We start from the raw sequence: 20,708 nt of genomic DNA, 5'->3' as shown, positions 1-20,708 counted from the left end.
TGTTGAAAACAAAGACCTTTAGAGACGTTTCTTCTCTTCTTTAATCAGTGCTTGTTTTTTTAAAAAAATTGTGGTAAAAAATCACATAACATAAAATTTACCGTCTTAACTCTTTTTTAAGTGTTCAGTAGGGTTAAGTACATCCATTTACATCACTCTCCTTCCCCCACTTCCCCCAGCCCCTGGTAACCACCTTTCTCCTTTCCGTTTTATGAATTTGGCTATTTACATAAGTGGACTCATACAGTAAATATTTGGTTTTTTGTGCCTGGTTTATTTCACTCAGCATAATGTCCTCAAGATTAATCCATGTTGTAACACATATCTGATTCTTCTTCCATTTTAAGACTGTTGTATAGACCACATTTTATTTATCCATTCATCTGTTGGATACATTGCTTTTTCAAATGGATTCATCGTGTTAATTGATTGCAATGGTCATTTCCAGTTAAGGAAAAAAGAGAAATATAGTGCTCTAGCCATAAATGTTAGTAAGTTCTGTGTTTGTTTTGTTTTGCTATAAGACAATAGTAGACTAAATATATAACTGGGTTTTGAATATTTACAATAAATTATAGAAGTTATGGTTAACTTTAGTATACAGTTCCAAATCTAGTTTTATTTACATTTTACCTTATTAATCTCTATGAGTTTGACTACCTTTTGATCCTGAATTCCAGTCTTGGGTATTGATCTTTTACTTAGTTATGTTCTAGCTCTTGCTTTATTTCAGAGGATAAAAATTTATTTCGTCTCACATGACAATATGTAAAAGTTAAGTGTGTGCTTTTTTTAAAAAATAAATTTATTTATTCATTTATTTAATTTTTGGCTGCATTGGGTCTTCGCTGCTGCATGTGGGCTTTCTCTAGTTGCAGTGAGCGGGGGCTACTCTTTGTTGCGGGGCGCAGTCTTCTCATTGTGGTGGCTTCTCTTGTTGCAGAGCACAGGCTCTAGGTGCATGGGCTTCAGTAGTTGTGGCACACGGGCTTCAGTAGTTGTGGCTTGTGGGCTCTAGAGCGCAGGCTCGGTAGTTGTGGCGCTGGGCTTAGTTGCTCCGCGACATGTGGGATCCTCCCGGACCAGGGCTCGAACCCGTGTCCCCTGCATTGGCAGGCAGATTCTTAACCACTGCACCACCAGGGAAGCCCTAAGTGTGTGCTTACGATAAATAGGCTCACCAAAAATATCATTAAGCATTTGCTCATTCATTGATTGACCCAAATGGACATTTGTTGATTGTCTGCCTAGTTCAAGATAACATTTTTAATGCTGTGTGGAATATCATGATCTCTGACTTCAGAAAATTTAGAGATTGGTCTTGATAATAAGACAGAAAAAAATCATAATAAAAATTTAAAAGAATTAAAATATGATGCTCCTTAGGTTGAAAAATATACTATGGGTGATTCAAAGGAAGGAGAGCTTCCTTCTTAAAGAGACACTTAAAGAAGACTCCATGTAGGAAGTAATGTTTTGGTTGGACCAAAACAGTTCATTTTGCTTTATAGCAAAAGGAGGAAAGCCATGTTTACATATAAGCCAAAGCACAAAGGCAAGAAAATTATGTGTGTGTTATGGGTGCAGTGAAAAATCCTACTTATGGCAGTGGAGAAAACTCTGGAAGTCTTTAGATAACAGGTTCTAAAAGAGTCAGATCTCTTCTATTCCCAGGACTCTTTTGTGTTCATCAAGTGATGGACTGAGTTAGGGACTGTTTATTTAGTGTTGGACAAAGCAGCTTGGGTTCCTTCTTGAAGTGGGAGAGACAGAAAAGAAGCAGAAAACAAGCATCTAATTGCAAATTGTGGCGAGTGCTGTGTGCTGTGAAAGAGAGGGAGGGGGTTTGCAGTATGTTTTGGATGGTTAGGGACGGCCTGTCTGAAGAGGTGACGTTTCATTTCCATCCTGAAGAGAATTGGTATGATAATGAATTGGTTATAGGAAGAGAGGAGATGGAGTCCAGTGTGGCTGCCAGGTTTCTGGCTTAAGCTGCTATGGTTCTGTTTCATATGATGGAGATTGCTGTAGGAGAAGCATTGAGTTTAGCAAATGAAAAGTTCCGTTTTGAATATAAGTTTTGAGGTGCTTTGAGATATCCAAGTGGAGTTGTTAGGTAGGCAGTCTGTGAGTGTGGAACTTGCAGGAAAATGTATTAGAAATAGAAGTTTATGAGCCATTAACATACAGATGACATTTAAATCCATAGAAGTGGGTGTGAGCACCTGTGAGAGGGCAGAGAGGAGGGTGGGACCCAAGCCTGAGCCACTAGGGACTCAACATTGTGAGTTAAAAGCAAATGGAAATATTGTGATTTCTGTTTTGATTTCTCTTACCACAACTTTGGGATTTATTTTGTGTTCAGATCTGAAAGTAATTGTTCAGCATTTTAAGCATTATGCTTGAAGATTTGATTAAAAAATGGTAAAATCACTTCAAGCAGTCATATTACAGAAAGAAGCATTATTTGCCACAGATGGTAATTACTGTTTTGCTGGTCATTGGCATATTTAGATTTTCTTCTTCCTGTAGGTTTCCTGCACCCCATGTAACATACCGATTGGAACTCCAGTGAGCGGCTTCGCCCTCTACCAGCGACACATCAAAGCCATGCATGAGTCAGCGCTTCTGGAGGAGCAGCGGCAGAGGCAGGAGCAGATGGACCTGGAGCGCAGGGGTTCTGCGAGCCCGCGTGGCGCCCCCAAGAGCCCAAACAGAGAGTGGGAAGGTAGGTGGCACTCGCGCCACAGAGAACTTTTTTGGTGGGAAACAAAGCTATACTTGAAAGCAGTGTCCTTAGTGCTTAGGAACTTGATTTATGGCGCTTGTCCCTCACAGATAAAATTGACCTCAGTTAAACTAAAGAACGCCAGCATTACTGACCACAGAGAGATGGCACTAACATTTTCAATAGTCATGTTGTTAACGTGAATTTTCTGATATTCACCTTAATGCCAGATGACTGCATAAAAGCCATGCTTTATGCTGCATTCATCTGAGTTTTCAGAGTGAGAATTGTCCTGTCCTCCAAGCAAATCAGAGTAACATTCTAAATCTCTGATATGACAGGGGACAGCTCTGTGTAGCATATAGCCAGTCAGACCTTGACTTATTCCTCGCTCTGGCCATGGGCAAGCCACTTGACCTTCTCAGCTTTAGTTTTCTCATCTGTAAAGTGCAAATAATATATCTGTCTGTCTAATCTAGCTATATCTCTGCCTTGCCAGGATTACAACCTGTAAGAAAGAATGAGCATTCAGTATTGTTTTATAAAACATGGCTCAGCGTCATTTTATGTACAATATAATAAGTAATAGTAGTATATTCGTATATGCATAGTGTAACAGATACCACGAAGGTACTGTTATCGTTGTACGTCACTGTTATTTCAAGTGACAGATTTGAGTTGTGCATGCTCTTTTTTAGTTGGTGCATGATACACTTAGTTTCTTTTAAAAAAAAGAAAAAAGGGAGCGATTTCTAAATTTTAATAACTTCTTCTGGCATGGTAAGAAAATGGCACATGTATTCTGGTTGATAATGACTTATGGACTATCCAGTATGATATGCGTAGCGTATAAGACTATTAAAGTCTTCTCTGATTATGGTTTCATTTTTTGTAATGATTCAGAAGACTGTAGTACCTGACATAGATAAGAGCTATTAGCTGTAGAACACCATGCATTTCAAGGGCTATTTAATATAAAAGAGGAACTGTGCTGCTTAACTGATCCTGCTGACTCCCCGCCCCTGTCACACCAGTAATGACTTATTAGTTGCATGACACACTGAACCTCTTATGTTAGAGTTTTACATATCAGATTGTTAATGTTTTAAATATAAATCTTATGTTATTAAAAATGTGAACCAGAGTGATTAATACCCACCAGGGCTGTGTGTATAATAGGTGCTAAATGAATATTTCTTGAATGAAGGTTAAAAAAAAACATTGTTAACCTTTGGGCTTTTAGTATATTGCCTCTAGGGAATCCTTAATTCCTAACTCAGTAATTGACATAATGTATACTCAGTAATTACATGTTAAAGGAATGATTAAATGAAGTAGGATAAAAATGGATTTAGCAGAAGTGCTTATCTTCAATTATGAGAAAATCTGTCATTATGAGAATGATAAATTATAGAATAATTCAAAAGTCTTTTGATCTATTCCTTACATAAATGATTTAGAATAAATTTTTTAAGGCAGAATTAAAATGTAGAAAAAATGACATTCAAAGGTATTTGCCGACTCATGCTAAAGCTTAACATTATTCAGGTGACAATATCTGGGTCATTCTAATATGTCTATATTGTATAGTTATTTTAGGACCTCAGTTTCTTTTCTTGACCTCCTTTATGAGATGGGTTGTATTTGGTAGCTGGAGAGACTGAACTAGGCTAGAGCCCTAAATTCTGAGACTCCAAACTGTGACTTGCATTTCTCCGAGATCAGTCACATTAATTCATGTGGTTTAGATCTGAATGGTACCCTTACTTTTAATAGTGATGCAGTGGTCTTAAAACCAAACTGTCATTATATATTTGATCAGTATGACACCAAGGTGTTTGTTAATAAGACATCAATTTGGTTCATGGTGACTCTCTACAAACTGGGATGGTTGATTACATTTTATCCCAACGTTTAACTTTTGTTTTAGGTAATCTAGCTAGTATGTTCATCCAGTAATTTATTTAACAAGTGCCTGAAGGCTCTCCTGAATTTATAGCTATCCTATATTTCGCTTAAAGGGTAATCTCCCAAATAACATTTCTATATTTGCAGTTAACTTGCTTGTATGTAGACTGTTTGATAAAAATGTTTTCAGTGCAGCATCGTAGAATAGTTTATAGGATGGTAAATATAGTGAGAAGAGGATTTACATGTAAACCATCACCAAACTGGTATTGTCCACATGAGGTAGGACCACAGTTTTGGCTTTTACCTTCATGGGCTCATTTAGAAGGCAACAGGCAGCACCTGTTGTCCACCTGTTTGATTGTGTTCACCTTCTCTTAATATCAATGAGACAGGTGGCTTAAGCCTTTCCACTTGTAGAAAAGCTTGAAAAAACCTCAGAGAAAGATTGTTTTCATTTTCCAGTGACGTTTACACAAGTTGACTCCTGCTTTAGTTGGAAACCTTTTTTCTACGGTGAAAGGACTCAGACTTTACACATGTAGAGAGAGAGAAGTGAAATCCTAATGCGGGTTTTAAAATCAGTCCAATCAGAATAAGAGTTAATGCCTCTGTGCAGCTGAATCTAGTGTATTTTGTGGTTGTTGTTCCTTCATGTTTTCAGCCGAGCACATGATGATTTAAATAGCTATATTTAAAGCCTCTAAATCTTCATCTTTTTCTTTAGCACTATTACGACAAAGTGTGTTTTCCCACCTGATTATAAAACAATCAGACACTGAATATATGTAATCTATATTGCAGTGCACGCTCACGTTGAATTCTCTAGACAGGGAGAAGTGATATTCTTTTAAAGTTGGTTTATTTCATAAATCTGCACAGTACTAGGACACTTAATAATCTAATTCATTATATTAATCCTTCAGAGAAGGAACGGGTAACATCATCTTCATGGTTACCCCAGAGGCATCTGAAACTTCTCTACCCAAGTGCTCAGGGAGACACCATTGCACTCAGGATGGTTTAGAGCTCAGGGCCAGGAATTGCACTGCTTTCGAAAAATCTCCAGCCTTGGTTGGGCAGTTAGGTGTGATTCTTCTGAGCCTCAGTTTCCTCCTCTGTCAAAGGGTGTTAATGATCTCATTAGTCACGAGGGCTAAACGAGATACTCCTGTAATACACAGTGCTCTGCCCATAGTACAGATTCCTATTAGCTGGTTTTAAAAAATATCTTAGTTAACTAAAGAACGTTTTAATTGTGCTAATGAGTCTCCATCTGAAACCAGTCACAAGCCATCCACTTAAAAGTGAAATGCTAGAGACCTTCTCTTTAGAAAAGGACCTGTGAGGATGCCCAGTGTTACTTACTGCAGTGCAGGAAGAAAGAAAGGAACCAAACAAGAGGTTTAGCTGTTGAAGGGAGAAGACAAGTTATTATTCACAGGGTAAGATTATTCACCTAGGAAGCCTAAGAGAATTAACTGAGAAAGTTATTAGAGCTAAGAGGAAAGTTCATTAAGTTTCTCAGAAAGAATTGATATACAGAAATCTACAACTTTCTTTCTTATATTTCTGCAGTAACCAGTATATATAAATATATATATATTCCCATGTATGTTAAACAGATGGTTTTCCTCACAACAAAATATAAAATACCTATGAATACTTTTAATGAAATTATGAAAAATGACCTATGTGAAAACATCTAGCTTCCTCAATTAGAAAGCTCATTATAAAATGTCAAGTCTCCTATAAATACAGGAGATAAATTTAATGCACGTCCACTGAAAATTCCAGTGATATTTTGTTTGGGGAGGAAGTATTCAAAATGATTTTAAATTTAGTTTTATCTGGAAGAATAAATGGGTAAGACTAGGTAAGCAAAAGAATAAAAAATGAATGGGAATTTGTTCCGGCAGACATTAAAATGCCACAATTTAAAGTGGTTTGGATTACAGATGAGTTTTTACTTTCTTCTTTGTGCTTTTCTTATTTTCCAAAATTACAGTATGTCGATTCACTTAAAAAAAAGAAAATATTTATATTATATATATAATTACATATATGTGTGTTTTTAAGTCTTAATATGACTCTGCATATCTGATATGCCCTTTAAATGCTTCAAGTTATTTTTAATACTTTATGTAGAGGTAAATGATGTGGAATAATTTTCATCAGCATTACTACAGTAAAATTCATAGTTTTATAAGCTTGTGTAGCCTTTAAAAATTATTTTGATCTGTATCTTTTGAAATCCTTCTTCCATTTCTTGATTACATTTATTTCTCTGAATATTAAGCAGTGGGCTTCAACAGGCTAATTATAACAGCTGAAATCCTCAGAGTTCTGGCCTCTAATTCAGGCCATACTTGAATTCACAGAATGGCTGGATAATCTGATGTTTGCCTGCTGTGGTCTTTATTGCATGTGGAAATACTTGATTCTCCTAACGAGAGGAAAGAGAAATGCTTTGTGATTTGAAAGAAAAAGTTGTAATTGGATTTTTGAGGATTTTATTAGGTCACAGTAATGACGCTTGCACAGAAGATTTAGATTTAGAGGGTTTTTTAAAACCTCTCTGTGGGTGGATTCCCCCCCGGGAATTTTAGATGTTGATAGTAGTGTATAGTTGGATCTGCCCCTGGATGGTGTGGGCTTGGTCCTTTCACACTTACTATTTTAATATGGGGTTCTTGCCTTATTTTGATAACTTTAACTTTCATAGGAAAATCAGTCGCCTATATGCCTTATGCTGAGGTCACACGTGCTCTAGCACAGGAAGCACAGATGCCCAGTACCGCAGCAAGGTCAGCATCACCGTGTAGGCTCTCTCCGAGAGAAGTCAGTAAAGCTGCGCCACAGCCCGATGTGAGTGCAGCCCGCTGTAGTGTCCCGCCAGGTAAATACCGCTCCTCTGTGCCGTGGCTGCTGGCCATCAGCCTACACGTGATGACCTGGGTGGTGTACTCCCAGGATGCGTCCTTGCTGTTTCAGAATTTCTCTGCATTCCATCTTCAGTTGTATTCAGTTGAGATGCACTGGGCCACTGGGAGGTTTGTGTTCATACATGTGTACTGTGACGTTGACTGCCTTCTTTTAAGAGTACATGTACTTTGTAAAAATCTTGAGATCCACCCCCCTAAAAAAAATTCAAGTGTCTGTGAGAGTCAGAATCAGCAAATGTTTCCAAATTATGCAGGATGCAAAGAGGACGTATAACTGGTTGTCAGTCAATCTGTATATTCTCCAGAGTTGTAATATCAGCTGTTCCTAAGAAACACCCTTTTCTCACCTCCATCGTGAGGTCCAAAGAGTGATGGAGAGAGAGAAAAAATTGTTTGCCACTTGCATATGCTGAGCAGAAATAGTTTGAAATGGACGTCAGCCTGAAAGCTCTGGTTTGCCAGGGAGTTGAGTATTTCAACCTCACAAATACCATTTGTGACCTGAGTATGGATACAGGTTTAATTTAAGTGAAAGAAATGTTCATCCTCAACTTCATCTTGCACTCACAGTTTAAACGTGATTGAAGAAACAATTGAGATAGGTGGAATGTTGCAAACTAGGAAATTGACTATTTTAAATGTTTTTTCTCCCTTTTGAAAGTCCTCCAGCCTGCTCCTCATCAAGTGATAACTAACCTCCCTGAAGGGGTTCGGCTTCCAACAACTCGACCCACTAGGCCACCTCCTCCTCTCATCCCATCATCCAAAACCACAGTGGCTTCAGAAAAACCATCTTTTATACTGGGAGGCTCCATCTCACAGGTAAAAGGGCTTCTCTTCCCAGTAGATGGCCTGTTGTTTTTTTGCTTTGGTAAAAATTGTCCCTCCTTCCCATATTAATTTGTCAGAGTCCTAATAAATAAAAATGTGTCTGTTTCTGAAGAGACAGTGACCTGAAAATGCAGCAGTCGTTTTCTATTCCACACCACACACAGGAAGTTTATTCGAGTCATGTGCCCAGGTTGAGTGACAGTGGCACCCGTCTGGTTTAGCTCGGGAAAGGTGCGTGTGCCCTGAAGTGTAGTGTAGCATGAATGGAGATGGAATAGTTGCAAGTACTAGAGGATAACTATTTTAAAGGTTCTAATATTAAACTGTAGATGATTGGTAAGCCCTAGTTTATTCTGACCTTGGCCTCTCTCTCTGGATGTGGTCTGACTGTAAAGCCTCAGTCAGGTTGACTGACGTTCACCACCAGTGACTGCGCCCCCATTGGGCTGGGGGCCATTTCCGCCCCTCCTAGGCTCTCTTCCTCCACTGCCTCAAGCGCTCTCTGTTGTTGTAGGTTAGTTCTGCCTTTTCCAGAACTCGATATAAATGGAGTCTTACATTTTGGCTCTTCTTTGTCTGTCTTCTTTAACTTAGTGTTAATGATTTCAGGGATTCGTCCAGATTTTTTTTTTTTTTGGCTGCATTGGGTCTTTGTTGCAGCACGCAGGCTTTCTCTAGTTGCGGTGAGCAGGGGCTACTCTTCGTCGTGGTGTACGGGCTTCCCATTGCGGTGGCTTCTCTTGTGGAGCACGGGCTCTAGGTGCGCGGCTTCAGTTGTTGTGGCACGTGGGCTCAGTAGTTGTGGCTTGCGGGCTCTAGAGCGCAGGCTCAGTAGTTGTGGCGCACGGGCTTAGTTGCTCCACTGCGTGTGGGATCTTCCCAGACCAGGGCTGCAACCCGTGTCCTCTGCATTGGCAGGCGGATTCTTAACCACTGCACCACCAGGGAAGTCCCCGTCCAGGTTTTTGTGTAATCAGTAGTTTCTTCCTTTTTATTGCTGAATAATACTCCATTGGGTGAACATACCAATTTGTTTATCCATTTTCTTGTTGATGGAAACTTGAGCTGTTTCTGCTTTTTGGCTGCTGTAAATAAAGCTGATACGAACATTCTTATACTGGGCTCTTTGTAGACATGTGGTTTCATTTCTCTCGTATAGGTCCTGAGAGCGGAATGTCTGGGTAGATGTATGTTTTACTTCATAGTTTTCCGGAGTGGCTCTACAGTGCCACTGCCACCAGCACAGTCTGAGTTCCACTTGCTGTTGTCATTCTTTTTTATTTTAGTCATACTAGTAGGTGTGTGGTATTCCACTGTGGTTTTATTCTGCATTTCCCTGATAACAAATGATGTTGAGCGCTTTTCATACACTTATTGGCCATTTGTACATCTGATTGTGAAGTGACTGTCTCATTATCTGTTTTTATTGGACCTTTTAGTTACTAGGTTGCAGAAGTTCTTTATACATCACAGATGAAAATTCTGTTTTTTATATATATATATATATTTTTTTTCTCTTGTGTGTTTCGATGCGTAGAAGTTTTAAATTTTGATGGAAGTCCATATATATATATTTCCCTCTTATGACTAGTTCTTTTTCTCTAAAAAATCATTGCCTGTTTCAAGCTTGTGGAGATTTTCTCCCAGGTTTTCTTCTGAAAGCTTTATAGTTTTGGCTTTTATATTTAGGTCCACGTGAAACTGATTTCTGTGTACAGTGAGGCGAGGATGGGCCTCATCCATCCATGTGGATCTGCATTCCCGTCACGTTGGTTGAAAAGTCTTTTCTCTCTCCCATTTGCATGTTTGGGTCTGTTTCTGGACTCTGTTCTGTCCCATTGACCTACTTGTCCATCCTTTCATCAGCGCCAGTCTTGGTTACTGTGGTTTTTATAGTAAGTCTTAAGATCATGTCATATAAGTCCTGCAGTCGTATAAATAAGATTGTTTTAGCTCTTCTGTGTCTCTTGTATTTCCATATAAGTTACATAATCAGTTTGTCAGTTCCTACAAAAAATTCTGCTGGGATTTTGGTTCGTATTGCATTAAATCTGTAGATTAATTCTTAAGAAAATTGAGTCTTCTAATCCATGCATGTGTTCGTCTTTCCATTTATTTAGGTCTTTGATTTCTCTCAGCAGTATTTTGTAATTTTCACTGTAGAGATTTTATACATGTTTTGTTAATTTTGTTAATCGGTTAATTTGATTATTTATAATGTATTTTATGTTTTTATAAGTGATATTTAAAAAATTTTCCTTTTCTGGTTCTTTCTGGTATATGAAAAAAGTTGATTTTTATATCTTGACCTTATCTCCTGTTACATTTACTTACTGTTTGTGACAGGGTTTTTTGGTTTTTTTTTGGGGGGGGTATATTTCTTAGGACTTTTTCTGTATGTGTGTCGTCTACAAATAAAGACAGTTTTACTTCTTCCTTTCCAATCTTTGTGCCTTTCCTTTTCCTTGTTTTATTAAACTGGTTAGGGTAGAACTTTTAGAACAATGTTGAATAGAAGTGGTGAAGAGATTATACTTTGCTTGTTGCCCATCTTAGGAGGGAGGCATTCAATATTTCACTCGTAGGTATGTTAACTACAGACTTTGCATAGGTGCCCTTCATCAGATTGATGATGTTTCTGTATATTTCTAGTTTGCTGAGAGGTTTTCTTTTTCTCCAATTCTTATACTTTTCAACTTCAGAATTTCTGCGTGGTTCTGTTTTATGATTTCTTTCTCTTTGTTGATATTCTCTATATGATGAGACATCATTTTCATACTTTAATTCTTTTTTTTTTTTTTTTTTTTTTTTTTGCGGTACGCGGGCCTCTCACTGTTGTGGCCTCTCCCATTGCGGAGCACAGGCCCCGGACGCGCAGGCTCAGCGGCCATGGCTCACGGGCCCAGCCGCTCCGTGGCATGTGGGATCTTCCCGGACTGGGGCACGAACCCATGTCCCCTGCATCGGCAGGCGGACTCTCAACCACTGCGCCACCAGGGAAGCCCTCCTTTAATTCTTTATACGTGGTTCCCTATAGTTCATTGAACTTATTTGTAATAGCTGACTTAAAGTCTTTTCCTAACAAATCTAAAGCCCAGGGACAGTTTTTATTCACTGCTTTTTTTTTTTTTTTTTTAATCCTCCTGTGTATGGATCATATGTTCCTGTTTCTTTGCATGTCTTGTGATTTTTGGTTGAAACACATAACATAATGTGGAACTCTGGAAATCAGATTCTCCTTTCTCCCTAGGATTTGTTGTTGTTTATTTGAGCTAATTCAGTAAAGTCTGTATTCTTGTGTCATGTGTGGCCACTGAAGTCTCTATTTGCTTAATTAGTGGTCAGCTAGTTATTAGACAGAGAGTTCAGTGCCCAGAAAGACGAAGTTCCCAAGTCTTTACTGAGGGCTCTGTGTGTATGTTGGGATATGCCTGCAGCGTTCAGCCAGGCAGCTGGCACTTCTGCCTTGGTCTTCACTTCCTGCTTTCTCAGAGCCTTGAGGTCAGCCAGCGGTGAGAACTCATGGCCGCCTTATGTCTTCCCTGGCGGGTACACAGCCTTGCACGTGCACTTGGCCTTCTAGGTTCCTAGCAAGATGTTGGAGCTTTTCAAATCCCTTGTGAATATCTCTTTCCTTAGCTTTTCCTCTTAAGGTTTCTGTTCAGCCTGTTTTTTCACCCTAGCTGTTCTCTCCTGCCTCAGCCAGTGGAGAGGTTAATCCATTGACTCTGACAGTTTTTGACAAGCCTGGACTTTCTTCCCCACCACAGTCAGGCCAGAAAAGACAGCTTTGCAAGTGGGTCTCTCAGAGAACCGTCAGACCAGTCTGATCATGACAGTTACCTGGGAATGATAACCCCATTCTTTCCCTTGTGCTGTCTGCTGGACTGTTGGTTTTCACCATGGTCGAGGGCTGTGGGTTCTCAAGGCTGAGACAGAGCTGGCGGGGGTTGGGGGGTGGGGGGGGTGGGAGGGGCAGCAGAGCAAGTCCAGGTGTCACAGAGCTCATGGTTCTTACCTGGGTTCTGCCATTTTTCTTGAATAAATGCTCCCAGATTTCTACAAGCCTTTGGTTAAAGCGTTGGAAAAGAGTTCTTAAAAGGCTGATTCTGGGCTTCCCTGGTGACGCAGTGGTTGGGAGTCTGCCTGCCGGTGCGGGGGGTGCGGGTTCATGCCCCGGTTCGGGAGGATCCTGCATGCCACGGAGCGGCTGGGCCCGTGAGCCGTGGCCGCTGGGCCTGCATGTCCGGAGCCTGTGCTCCACGGCGGGAGAGGCCACAGCAGTGAGGGGCCCGCGTACCGCAAAAAAAAAAAAAAAAAAAAAAAAAACCAAAAAAAGGCTGATTCTTAAAATTTTTGCTAGTTTTCTGGTTGCCTTTATGGAGGAGGGTTTTTGGAAGTCCTTACTCCACCATTTTCATTGGTGCTTCTATCCCATAGCATTTTTACGAGGGATAACGTTGTTAATAATAGTAGCTTACATTTTGCGTGTATGGTTAAGTGCTTTTATTTATGTAATTTGTAAGTAATGCATATCATCTTCATAAAATTTATGGTAATTTTGGAAGACATATCTTGCTCCCTTTAAAAACTTTAAAAATTTAACCAATCTGTGTCAGGGATTTTCTTGCTTTATAAATACCTGTTCTTAATTTTGGTGGGGAGTGAGTGGTAAGTTTTATAAACAGAAACGTGTACCTTAAATATATAGTTGACCTTGTGAAAAGACAGTGTTATTCTAGTCCTTTAACATTATTTTTAGGGAACACCCGGCACTTACTTGCCTTCTCCTAATCAGGCCTCCTATGCTCCCGAGGCAGCGAAGCCCTCGGCGGGCTCCATCTCCCTGGGACTGCCGCGGCAGCAGGAGGCCGCCAAGCCAGGTCAGTGAGGAGGACGTGGCCGTCTCTGCCTTTGTAGCGTCACAGTCAGGGATTCAGCACTTGAGCTCACTTTCTCTTGCTTTGGTCCATAGCTACTGTGCCCTACATCAAGCAAGAAGAGTTTTCTCCCCGAAGCCAAAACTCACAACCTGAGGGTTTATTGGTCAGAGCCCAACATGAAGGAGTGGTCAGAGGTAAAATATGCTGTTTGGCAGAAATACTAAACTCTGGTCCCCAATAAATATATTAAAGGAAGTCATTAATGTGTTTTAATGATGATGGGCTCTTAAACTAGAGCCTTTAAATTCTAAATGTAAGTTTCCTTTCTGTATAAAAATGACTTTAAAACTTTGAAATTTCATATTTCTACAGTCCTTTTTAATAATTGCAAAATTATTTTAAAAGTACATTTCAGTAAAACAAAAACTATTCTTTTTGTGCTGCTGTTTCCTCTCTTCGAAGTAGGGGCTGATTTTGTTTGCTTGGTTTTTTGTTTTTTTGTGTTTTTTTTTGCAGGTGCAGGGGTGTGATTCGCTAATGATTTTGTTTTTATTCAGGTACCACAGGAGCCATTCAAGAAGGAAGTATAACTCGGGGAACTCCCTCCAGCAAACTTTCTGTGGAGAGCATCCCATCCCTCCGGGGCTCTATCACCCAGGTTAGTTGCGCTCATTCATGAGAAAACCAGAAGTGATGTCTCGAGCGTGTTGGCTGTTCCAGCAGTAGTTTTGTGACTGTGTTGTTCGTTGTTCTGGGTTATGGAACGGGGTCTCAGTGATGATAAACCTCAGATCTATAAACTGCCTGCAGAGAGACAGTAATGCGATCATTTCGACCACAAGCCATATCATCTGTACTGTGGTTCATTTGAAAAGGTCAATTATTTGCAACTTGGCAGAAGAAGCAAGTTCTAATTGATGTAACTCTCACTGCCTTCCTGGCAAAGCTTTTACCGTGTGTTCAGCTTAAATAGGAATTGAGAGGAAAATCATTATAAATTGTTTGCTTGCTTTGCCCCTTCTGAGAAGGAAGGTCTGTAGTCTCAGGAAATACGGATGGTGTTGACAAAAACACCAGAAGTCAAGTATCTTCTTCTAATTTTAGGCTAAGGTGCCAATTTTGATTAATAAAAGGTCTTTCTTTTCCTCAGTTAGATGTAAATTTTAGTTTGAAATGTTAAACAGTCCTTAGCCTCTTTATTAATGTAGGTCTGGAAAAGGAAAATTCTGTTTTGGGAATTCATTGTAAACAGAATCCTGTGCTTTCGAGCACGTGCCTGTCGCGAGCTTTCTGTTCTGCTCCTCTTCCTTGACTTCTGTTTCTGTTCCCTAGGACAGTGGTGGTTAGAGTTTGTTCCACAGAGCAGCAGCAGCAGTGTCACCTGGGAAGTTGTTAGACATATCAATGTTGAATCCCTGCCCTAGATTTCCTGAAGTCTCATCCATGGGGGCCGGGTCCCAGCAGTCTGTGTTCTCCAGCTCTTCAGGGAATTCTGCCCAGCACCCATTCGAGAGCCAGCCCTAGGACCCTGCTGACCAAGTGTAGTGTGCTCCAGAGGAGCGGCATCTCCTGGGAACTTGTTAGAATAACGCAGACATTTCAGTCCCTGCTCCAGACCTATGGAATCAGAATCTCCTTTTTTTAAAAAAAAATTTATTTATTTATTTTTGGCTGCGTTGGGTCTTCGTTGCTGCGCATGGGCTTTCTCTGGTTGCGGTGCGCTGGCTGCTCTTCGTTGCGGTGTGTGGGCTTCTCACTGCGGTGGTTTCTCTTGTTGCGGAGCGTGGGCTCTAGGTGTGCAGGCTTCAGTCGTTGTGGCACGCGGGCTTCAGTAGTTGTGGCACGTGGGCTCTAGAGTGCAGGCTCAGTAGTTGTGGCGCATGGGCTTAGTTGCTCTGCGGCATGTGGGGTCTTCCTGGACCAGGGCTCAAACCCGTGTCCCCTGCCTTGGCTGTTGGATTCTTAACCACTGCGCCACCAGGGAAGTCCCAGAATCTCCATTTTAACAAGAGTCCAGTGATTTCTTTCTGAGACATGGTTATAGAGCATGTGTGTAGTGATCTGGAAAGTTACACGCTAACTTCTCAGATCTCTCCTTTCACATTTGACCAAAGTTATCCAGTCCCTTGATGTTAGTTTTCAGAATAAGCAAACACTTTAATATAAATAGAAGAAAAATAAATGGCCTATGCATCTTATTTTTCCTTCTTCGTTTTCGCTCCAGTATCCAAACTGGATCAAGTGAGGCTGGGCTTTGCCTGTCGATTTTCAAATCTGTCTGTCTGTGTGACATGAGCGCTTCCAAAGAGGGTGCGAGGGTTTCTGGGTGTTCACCACAGAGCTCACCTCTCGGCTGCACGAGTGGACACGTGGACCCCATCACTGTCCTGCAGGGACACATGGGTTCAGAGTGGCCTCAGTGGAGTTTTGGGAACACTGAGTTTTGGAGTGTGTGTGGGCTGGGGCTGGGCCCCCGACTCTCCCATGCAACCTAGGCAGCTCACTTTGCAAAGTGTTCTACACTTTAGGTTCCATGAGTGCTTCCCTTGAAGGAAGGGTAACAAGAACCGTGGCCATAGGCAACCCAGAAGAGGACTAGTGATGGTGAAAACGCGGATGATGTAACCTAAGCTGAGTCACATCACAGCACGGGGGCATCTGAGTTTTCTGTCCCCTCTTATTGATGACCAGAGGTCTAACCCAGCAGACAGTATAGTAACTGAAAGCTCTTTTTCCCTCTTATCACAATATGAGAGAAGGTTGTGGTACTTTAATTTAAAACTTAATTTGTTGACTTATTTTTCTTAGAAATTTTGAAAAAGCTTTATTACATTTCCGTGATTTTAGGCCTTCAGACACATTTTGTTTCTGAGAGTTAAGTACCTTCGTAGAGGTCTGACTTTGAGGCGGGGAGGAAAGCTCATCAGCTCAGATACCTGTTAGCGTTTTAAGAAGTTTTGTTACGGCAGGGTTCAGGGACCAAGGTACAGTGTTTCTTTACGTTTACAAAACGTGTGTCTGATTTCCCGTCATGTCCTGGCCTGTCTCATTTGAGGACATGGCTTGCTCTGACTCTCGGTGTGGCAGGTTACATTTTCTGAGCGTCCGTGTGTCCTGTAAAGTCAAGTGATGTTTGTGGTGCCTGTGTTTGAATTGATGACAGGGGACCCCGGCTCTGTCCCAGGCTGGCATACCAACTGAGGCTTTGGTGAAGGGACCCATTTCTAGACTGTCCATTGAAGAGAGCAGTCCTGAGAAAGGCCGAGAGGAAGCTGCATCCAAAGGCCATGTTATTTATGAAGGCAAAAGTGGACACATCTTATCTTACGATAGTAAGTATTGCATCTCCACACTGAAGCCAGTGTTGTAATGTGTGACTAAGGATATGATTCTGGTTCCCTACACGCTTGCTTTGGAAAAGTTAGTTTTCCTTCCCTGAGCCCAAGTTTCCTCTCTGTAATGTAAAAAAAGGTTAATGCTGGTACTTCTCGTGAAACTTTTGTGAAAAATTAACTGAAACAGTCAATGAAAAGTGATTAACAGTGCAGAGCCCATACTACGTGTCCCCTGAGTGGTAGCTAACATCGCCAGCTGTGGTCATTTGATTTAGCCTAGGAAAAGAATCTTTGTTTAACTTTAATAGAATCACTTTTATTTTAAAGGGGTACCTATTTTATGTGTTAAGAATTAAGGAGTAGATAATAGTCTGATAATCCTAGAAAGAGTATTGAATTTAAATGCTGCTTAAATATAACTATTTTAATGTCTGTATGTATGTAAGCATTTATCTTTAGGTGTATCCTTAAGTTTCAGTTTTAAATTGCATGCTGTTCTGAGTAGTGAGATGAAATCTCATGCTATCCCACCCAGGGTGTGAATCTCCCCTTTGCCCACTGTGTCCACACTGGCTCAGTCAACAGTGACTTTCGTGAACCGCAGTGCTGTGTTCAGTGACCCTTATCTGAGCTTTCAGATGTCAGGATCCCCTTCCAGCATTCTCATAGCCCACTGTCCATAGTACCGGTTACTGTGTGTAACCACCTAGTAATTTATCTGTATCTGCCAGTACTGCTGAGTTTCATGAGGGAAGGGACTTAATTTGTTAACCTAATCTGCAAGCCTGGTTTATGCCTGACACTCAATAAATATATTTGAGTGAATGAAAACATTTTTATAAATGACATGTGCACAGATGTATATAGTAGATTAAGACCAGTTTTTATATATTTTTTTTGTGAGATTATGAAATTAAGATAACTTTTTTACCATACAATAGGCCTTGGGCTCTGTCTGAGCAATTCTTGTGTCTGTGTCCTGCAGATATTAAGAATGCCCGAGAAGGGACGAGGAGTCCGAGAACAGCTCATGAAATCAGTCTCAAAAGAAGCTATGAATCAGTGGAAGGAGCTCTAAAGCAAGGGTTGTCCATGAGGGAGTCTCCTGTGTCAGCACCGCTGGAGGGTGAGGTGTTGTTTCCAGAATGCTGTTTAGATACATTGAATTTCGTGTAGTAAATTTCCATTGTTGAATTAGGTTGTATTCAGTCTCTGTCGTTTCAACCTGAAATTTATATTTATATCAATATATAAATGAAACTCATATAAATATATTACTAATGCATGTAATATGAAATATACAGGTAATATATTAACATGAAATTTATATTAATAAATGTTTAAACTTATGTTCATATCTACATATAAATCAAGTGGTACGTGACAGTGGAGGGAAGTAAAAATTAAACATAATTGGTCATACCATAGGTAACTGTTAGAATGCTCATATAATTTGTAGATTATTTCTGTTTGAGTTAAGTGAGTTTAAAATGTGAAATTCATCATGAGAACTTTGTTTTTATTGTGAGGCAGATAGATAGAGTGGTATAATGGACAGAGCAAAGACATCTATTTGAATCCTAACTTCACTGTTCCCTGGTGAATTTCTCTGTGTCCATTTCTTGCTCTGTAAATTAAGGGATTGTACCTACCATTGTGTGAGGATTAGAGACAGGTGTGCAGTCTTGTGCTGAGCATGTGATGTGCATTCATCAAATGATAGCTGTGGTTTTGTTTTGTTAATGGCTCACTTTCCTTAAATCTTAACCTACCTCAATTATTTTATTTTAATCTAGATAAAATACTAAAAACAGTGTAAGGACTCCTCAATCTTGAAGGCCTGTGAAATTTTCTAAGAGCTGGATTTTCTCTGTAGTTAAAAAAAAAAAAAAAAAACTCTTCTTTCCTTGATTCAGATTTGTTGGCAGTATAACATGAAACTTCTTAGGAGGTTATTTACATCTCTTTCATTTTGATTTGCATGTTTCATTTAATATATTTTACCTTTTTTTGAGGTATCCATCTTTCATGTTTTCCCCTTCTCACAGGTATATTTCAGAGCTAAACAATGATTTCCAATCCCCCCATATTTTCTCTCACCTCTATCAGAAAGCACTGGGTGTTTAGATTTAGCTTTGAAAGTGTTGTTCTTTACTTTTTGACTTATAATAGATGTCTTCTGTGGCCATTTTCTATTTAGGAAAATGTTTAAAAAGAAACGGGTGATGTCATGTTGGGTACTTCCAACTTTTGTTATTTTTTCCATGATATTCTTCTGAATAGTTTGCAAATCTAAAATGGTACCCCTTTCTCCATGGAGCTTTTATCAACAGTACACCCTCTAAGAACAGTATGCGTGAACTGACACCCGTGTTGTGTCTAACTCCGGAATTGCCTCCTTGTTTTGAAAGGGCTGATCTGCCGAGCATTACCCAGGGGGAGCCCTCACTCTGACCTCAAAGAAAGGACTGTGCTGTCTGGTTCCATAATGCAGGGTAAACATTTTGCTCATTTGCTTTTATTCATTACTGCCTCACTGGCAAAGTAGTTTGAAATTATATGTGCAGTGTGTGATATGTGAAAAAGATATTTGTTTTTCAAGATATCTTCCCTTATGAAATATTAGATATTTAAATCCTGATTATAACTCTTCTTCTCTGAGTTACATAGTGTATTGGAAGATGATAGTTGCCTAATCTTTGAATATAGAGACACCTTCATTATGTAAGAACAATTCTGTGATTGTGATGAGCGCTGTATTAAATCTTGAACAACACCGCCCCCCCCAAAAGAATGGCCGATGAGTATTGATTTAAGGATCTTTTGTAAACCAAAAATTGATTAGAAACTGCAAGATGGCAAGGCATTCATTTTTTTATATTGCGGTAAATTCTGTGCAACAAAATTTACCATTTTAACAGTTTTTAAGTGTATAATTCAGTGGCATTAATTTAATAAGCATGTTTCTTGAATCCTTTTTTGAAGGCACACCAAGAGCAACAACTGAAAGTTTTGAAGATGGCCTTAAGTACCCCAAACAGATTAAAAGGGAGAGTCCGCCCATACGAGCGTTTGAAGGTGCCATTACCAAAGGAAAACCTTACGATGGCATCACCACCATCAAAGAGATGGGGCGCTCCATCCATGAGATCCCACGGCAAGATGTTTTAACTCAGGAAAGCCAGAAAACCCCAGAAGTGGTACAGAGCACGAGGCCCATGGTTGAGGGCTCCATCTCCCAGGTAGCCATTCCGCTTCAGACTGCAGTGGGACCTAAGGATTATCAGTAGTTCTTATAAGCATTATAAGTGTCAGGTCTCTTGGAAGGAGACATGAAGGTTTGTGTCTGCTTTACCCTTAGTTGTTCTGGTGTGGGAGACTGTGCAGCTTCAGCTCAGTGGACCTGTGATGGAGACCCACACAGACAGCAGCTGTCGTTGCCGCGAGCCCGACGTGGCCTGCGGTGGAGAAGCGGCTGAGCTGTGGCTGCCTGTGACGCCTGTCTCTTTCCCTGTAGGGCACACCCGTCAAGTCTGACAGCAGTTCAGGCCAATCCGCCATCAAGCACAACGTCAAGTCCTTGGTCGCGGGGCCTAGCAGACTGCCCCGTGGGCTGCCTCCACTGGAAATTAGGCCAGAGAACATAAAAGCGGTCGAACGGGGAAAATACGAGGACGTGAAAGCAGGCGAGCCTGTGCGTTCCCGGCACACGTCGGTGGTAAGCTCTGGCCCCTCGGTTCTCAGGTCAACGCTTCACGAAGCCCCCAAAGCACAGCTGAGCCCGGGGATTTACGAGGACGCCAGCGCACGGCGGACGCCGGGGAGTTACGCCAGCACTGCGCCCAGAGGCTCGCCCATGATGAGCAGAGCTCCCGATGGTGTGTTCCTCCCGTGTCCTTGTCTGACGTCTGTGTTGTGCTGCCCGCCTCCGCCAGCAGCATGCAGCCCACTGTTGGCTCCAGGTGGTCGAAAGCGCCGTCGGTTGTGCTTGATGCTAGGGCTCTGGAAGGCTGGCTGCCACATTAAAATAGGCATAATTGTAGGTGAAATGCCTAATGTTTTAACTAAATGCAGAGTA

At 40.8% G+C, this 20,708-nt stretch overlaps 1 protein-coding gene across 15 annotated transcripts in view; it reads left to right on the top strand.

Annotated features, from left to right (window-relative positions):
• The window catches only part of NCOR1 (nuclear receptor corepressor 1), a 144,789-nt gene that overhangs the window by 100,475 nt on the left and 23,606 nt on the right, over nucleotides 1-20,708 (top strand). For 10 of the 15 annotated variants that reach the window (XM_032616171.1, XM_032616176.1, XM_032616173.1 and 7 more), the window contains 11 exons: nucleotides 2,533-2,728; nucleotides 7,362-7,535; nucleotides 8,243-8,403; nucleotides 13,175-13,295; nucleotides 13,388-13,489; nucleotides 13,853-13,953; nucleotides 16,459-16,627; nucleotides 17,616-17,756; nucleotides 19,042-19,125; nucleotides 19,616-19,872; nucleotides 20,148-20,508. In XM_032616171.1, coding sequence (XP_032472062.1) covers nucleotides 2,533-2,728; nucleotides 7,362-7,535; nucleotides 8,243-8,403; nucleotides 13,175-13,295; nucleotides 13,388-13,489; nucleotides 13,853-13,953; nucleotides 16,459-16,627; nucleotides 17,616-17,756; nucleotides 19,042-19,125; nucleotides 19,616-19,872; nucleotides 20,148-20,508 — 1,867 coding nt within the window. The remainder of the gene's footprint in view (nucleotides 1-2,532; nucleotides 2,729-7,361; nucleotides 7,536-8,242; nucleotides 8,404-13,174; nucleotides 13,296-13,387; nucleotides 13,490-13,852; nucleotides 13,954-16,458; nucleotides 16,628-17,615; nucleotides 17,757-19,041; nucleotides 19,126-19,615; nucleotides 19,873-20,147; nucleotides 20,509-20,708) is intronic. The other 5 variants (XM_032616180.1, XM_032616181.1, XM_032616183.1 and 2 more) reach the window with 2 other exon arrangements.

The sequence above is a fragment of the Phocoena sinus genome, chromosome 20, assembly GCF_008692025.1.
Source record: "Phocoena sinus isolate mPhoSin1 chromosome 20, mPhoSin1.pri, whole genome shotgun sequence".
Classification (NCBI taxonomy): Eukaryota; Metazoa; Chordata; class Mammalia; order Artiodactyla; family Phocoenidae; genus Phocoena; species Phocoena sinus.
The sequence above is the reverse complement of the archived record's forward strand: the minus strand, read 5'-3'. Positions and strand labels throughout refer to the sequence as shown.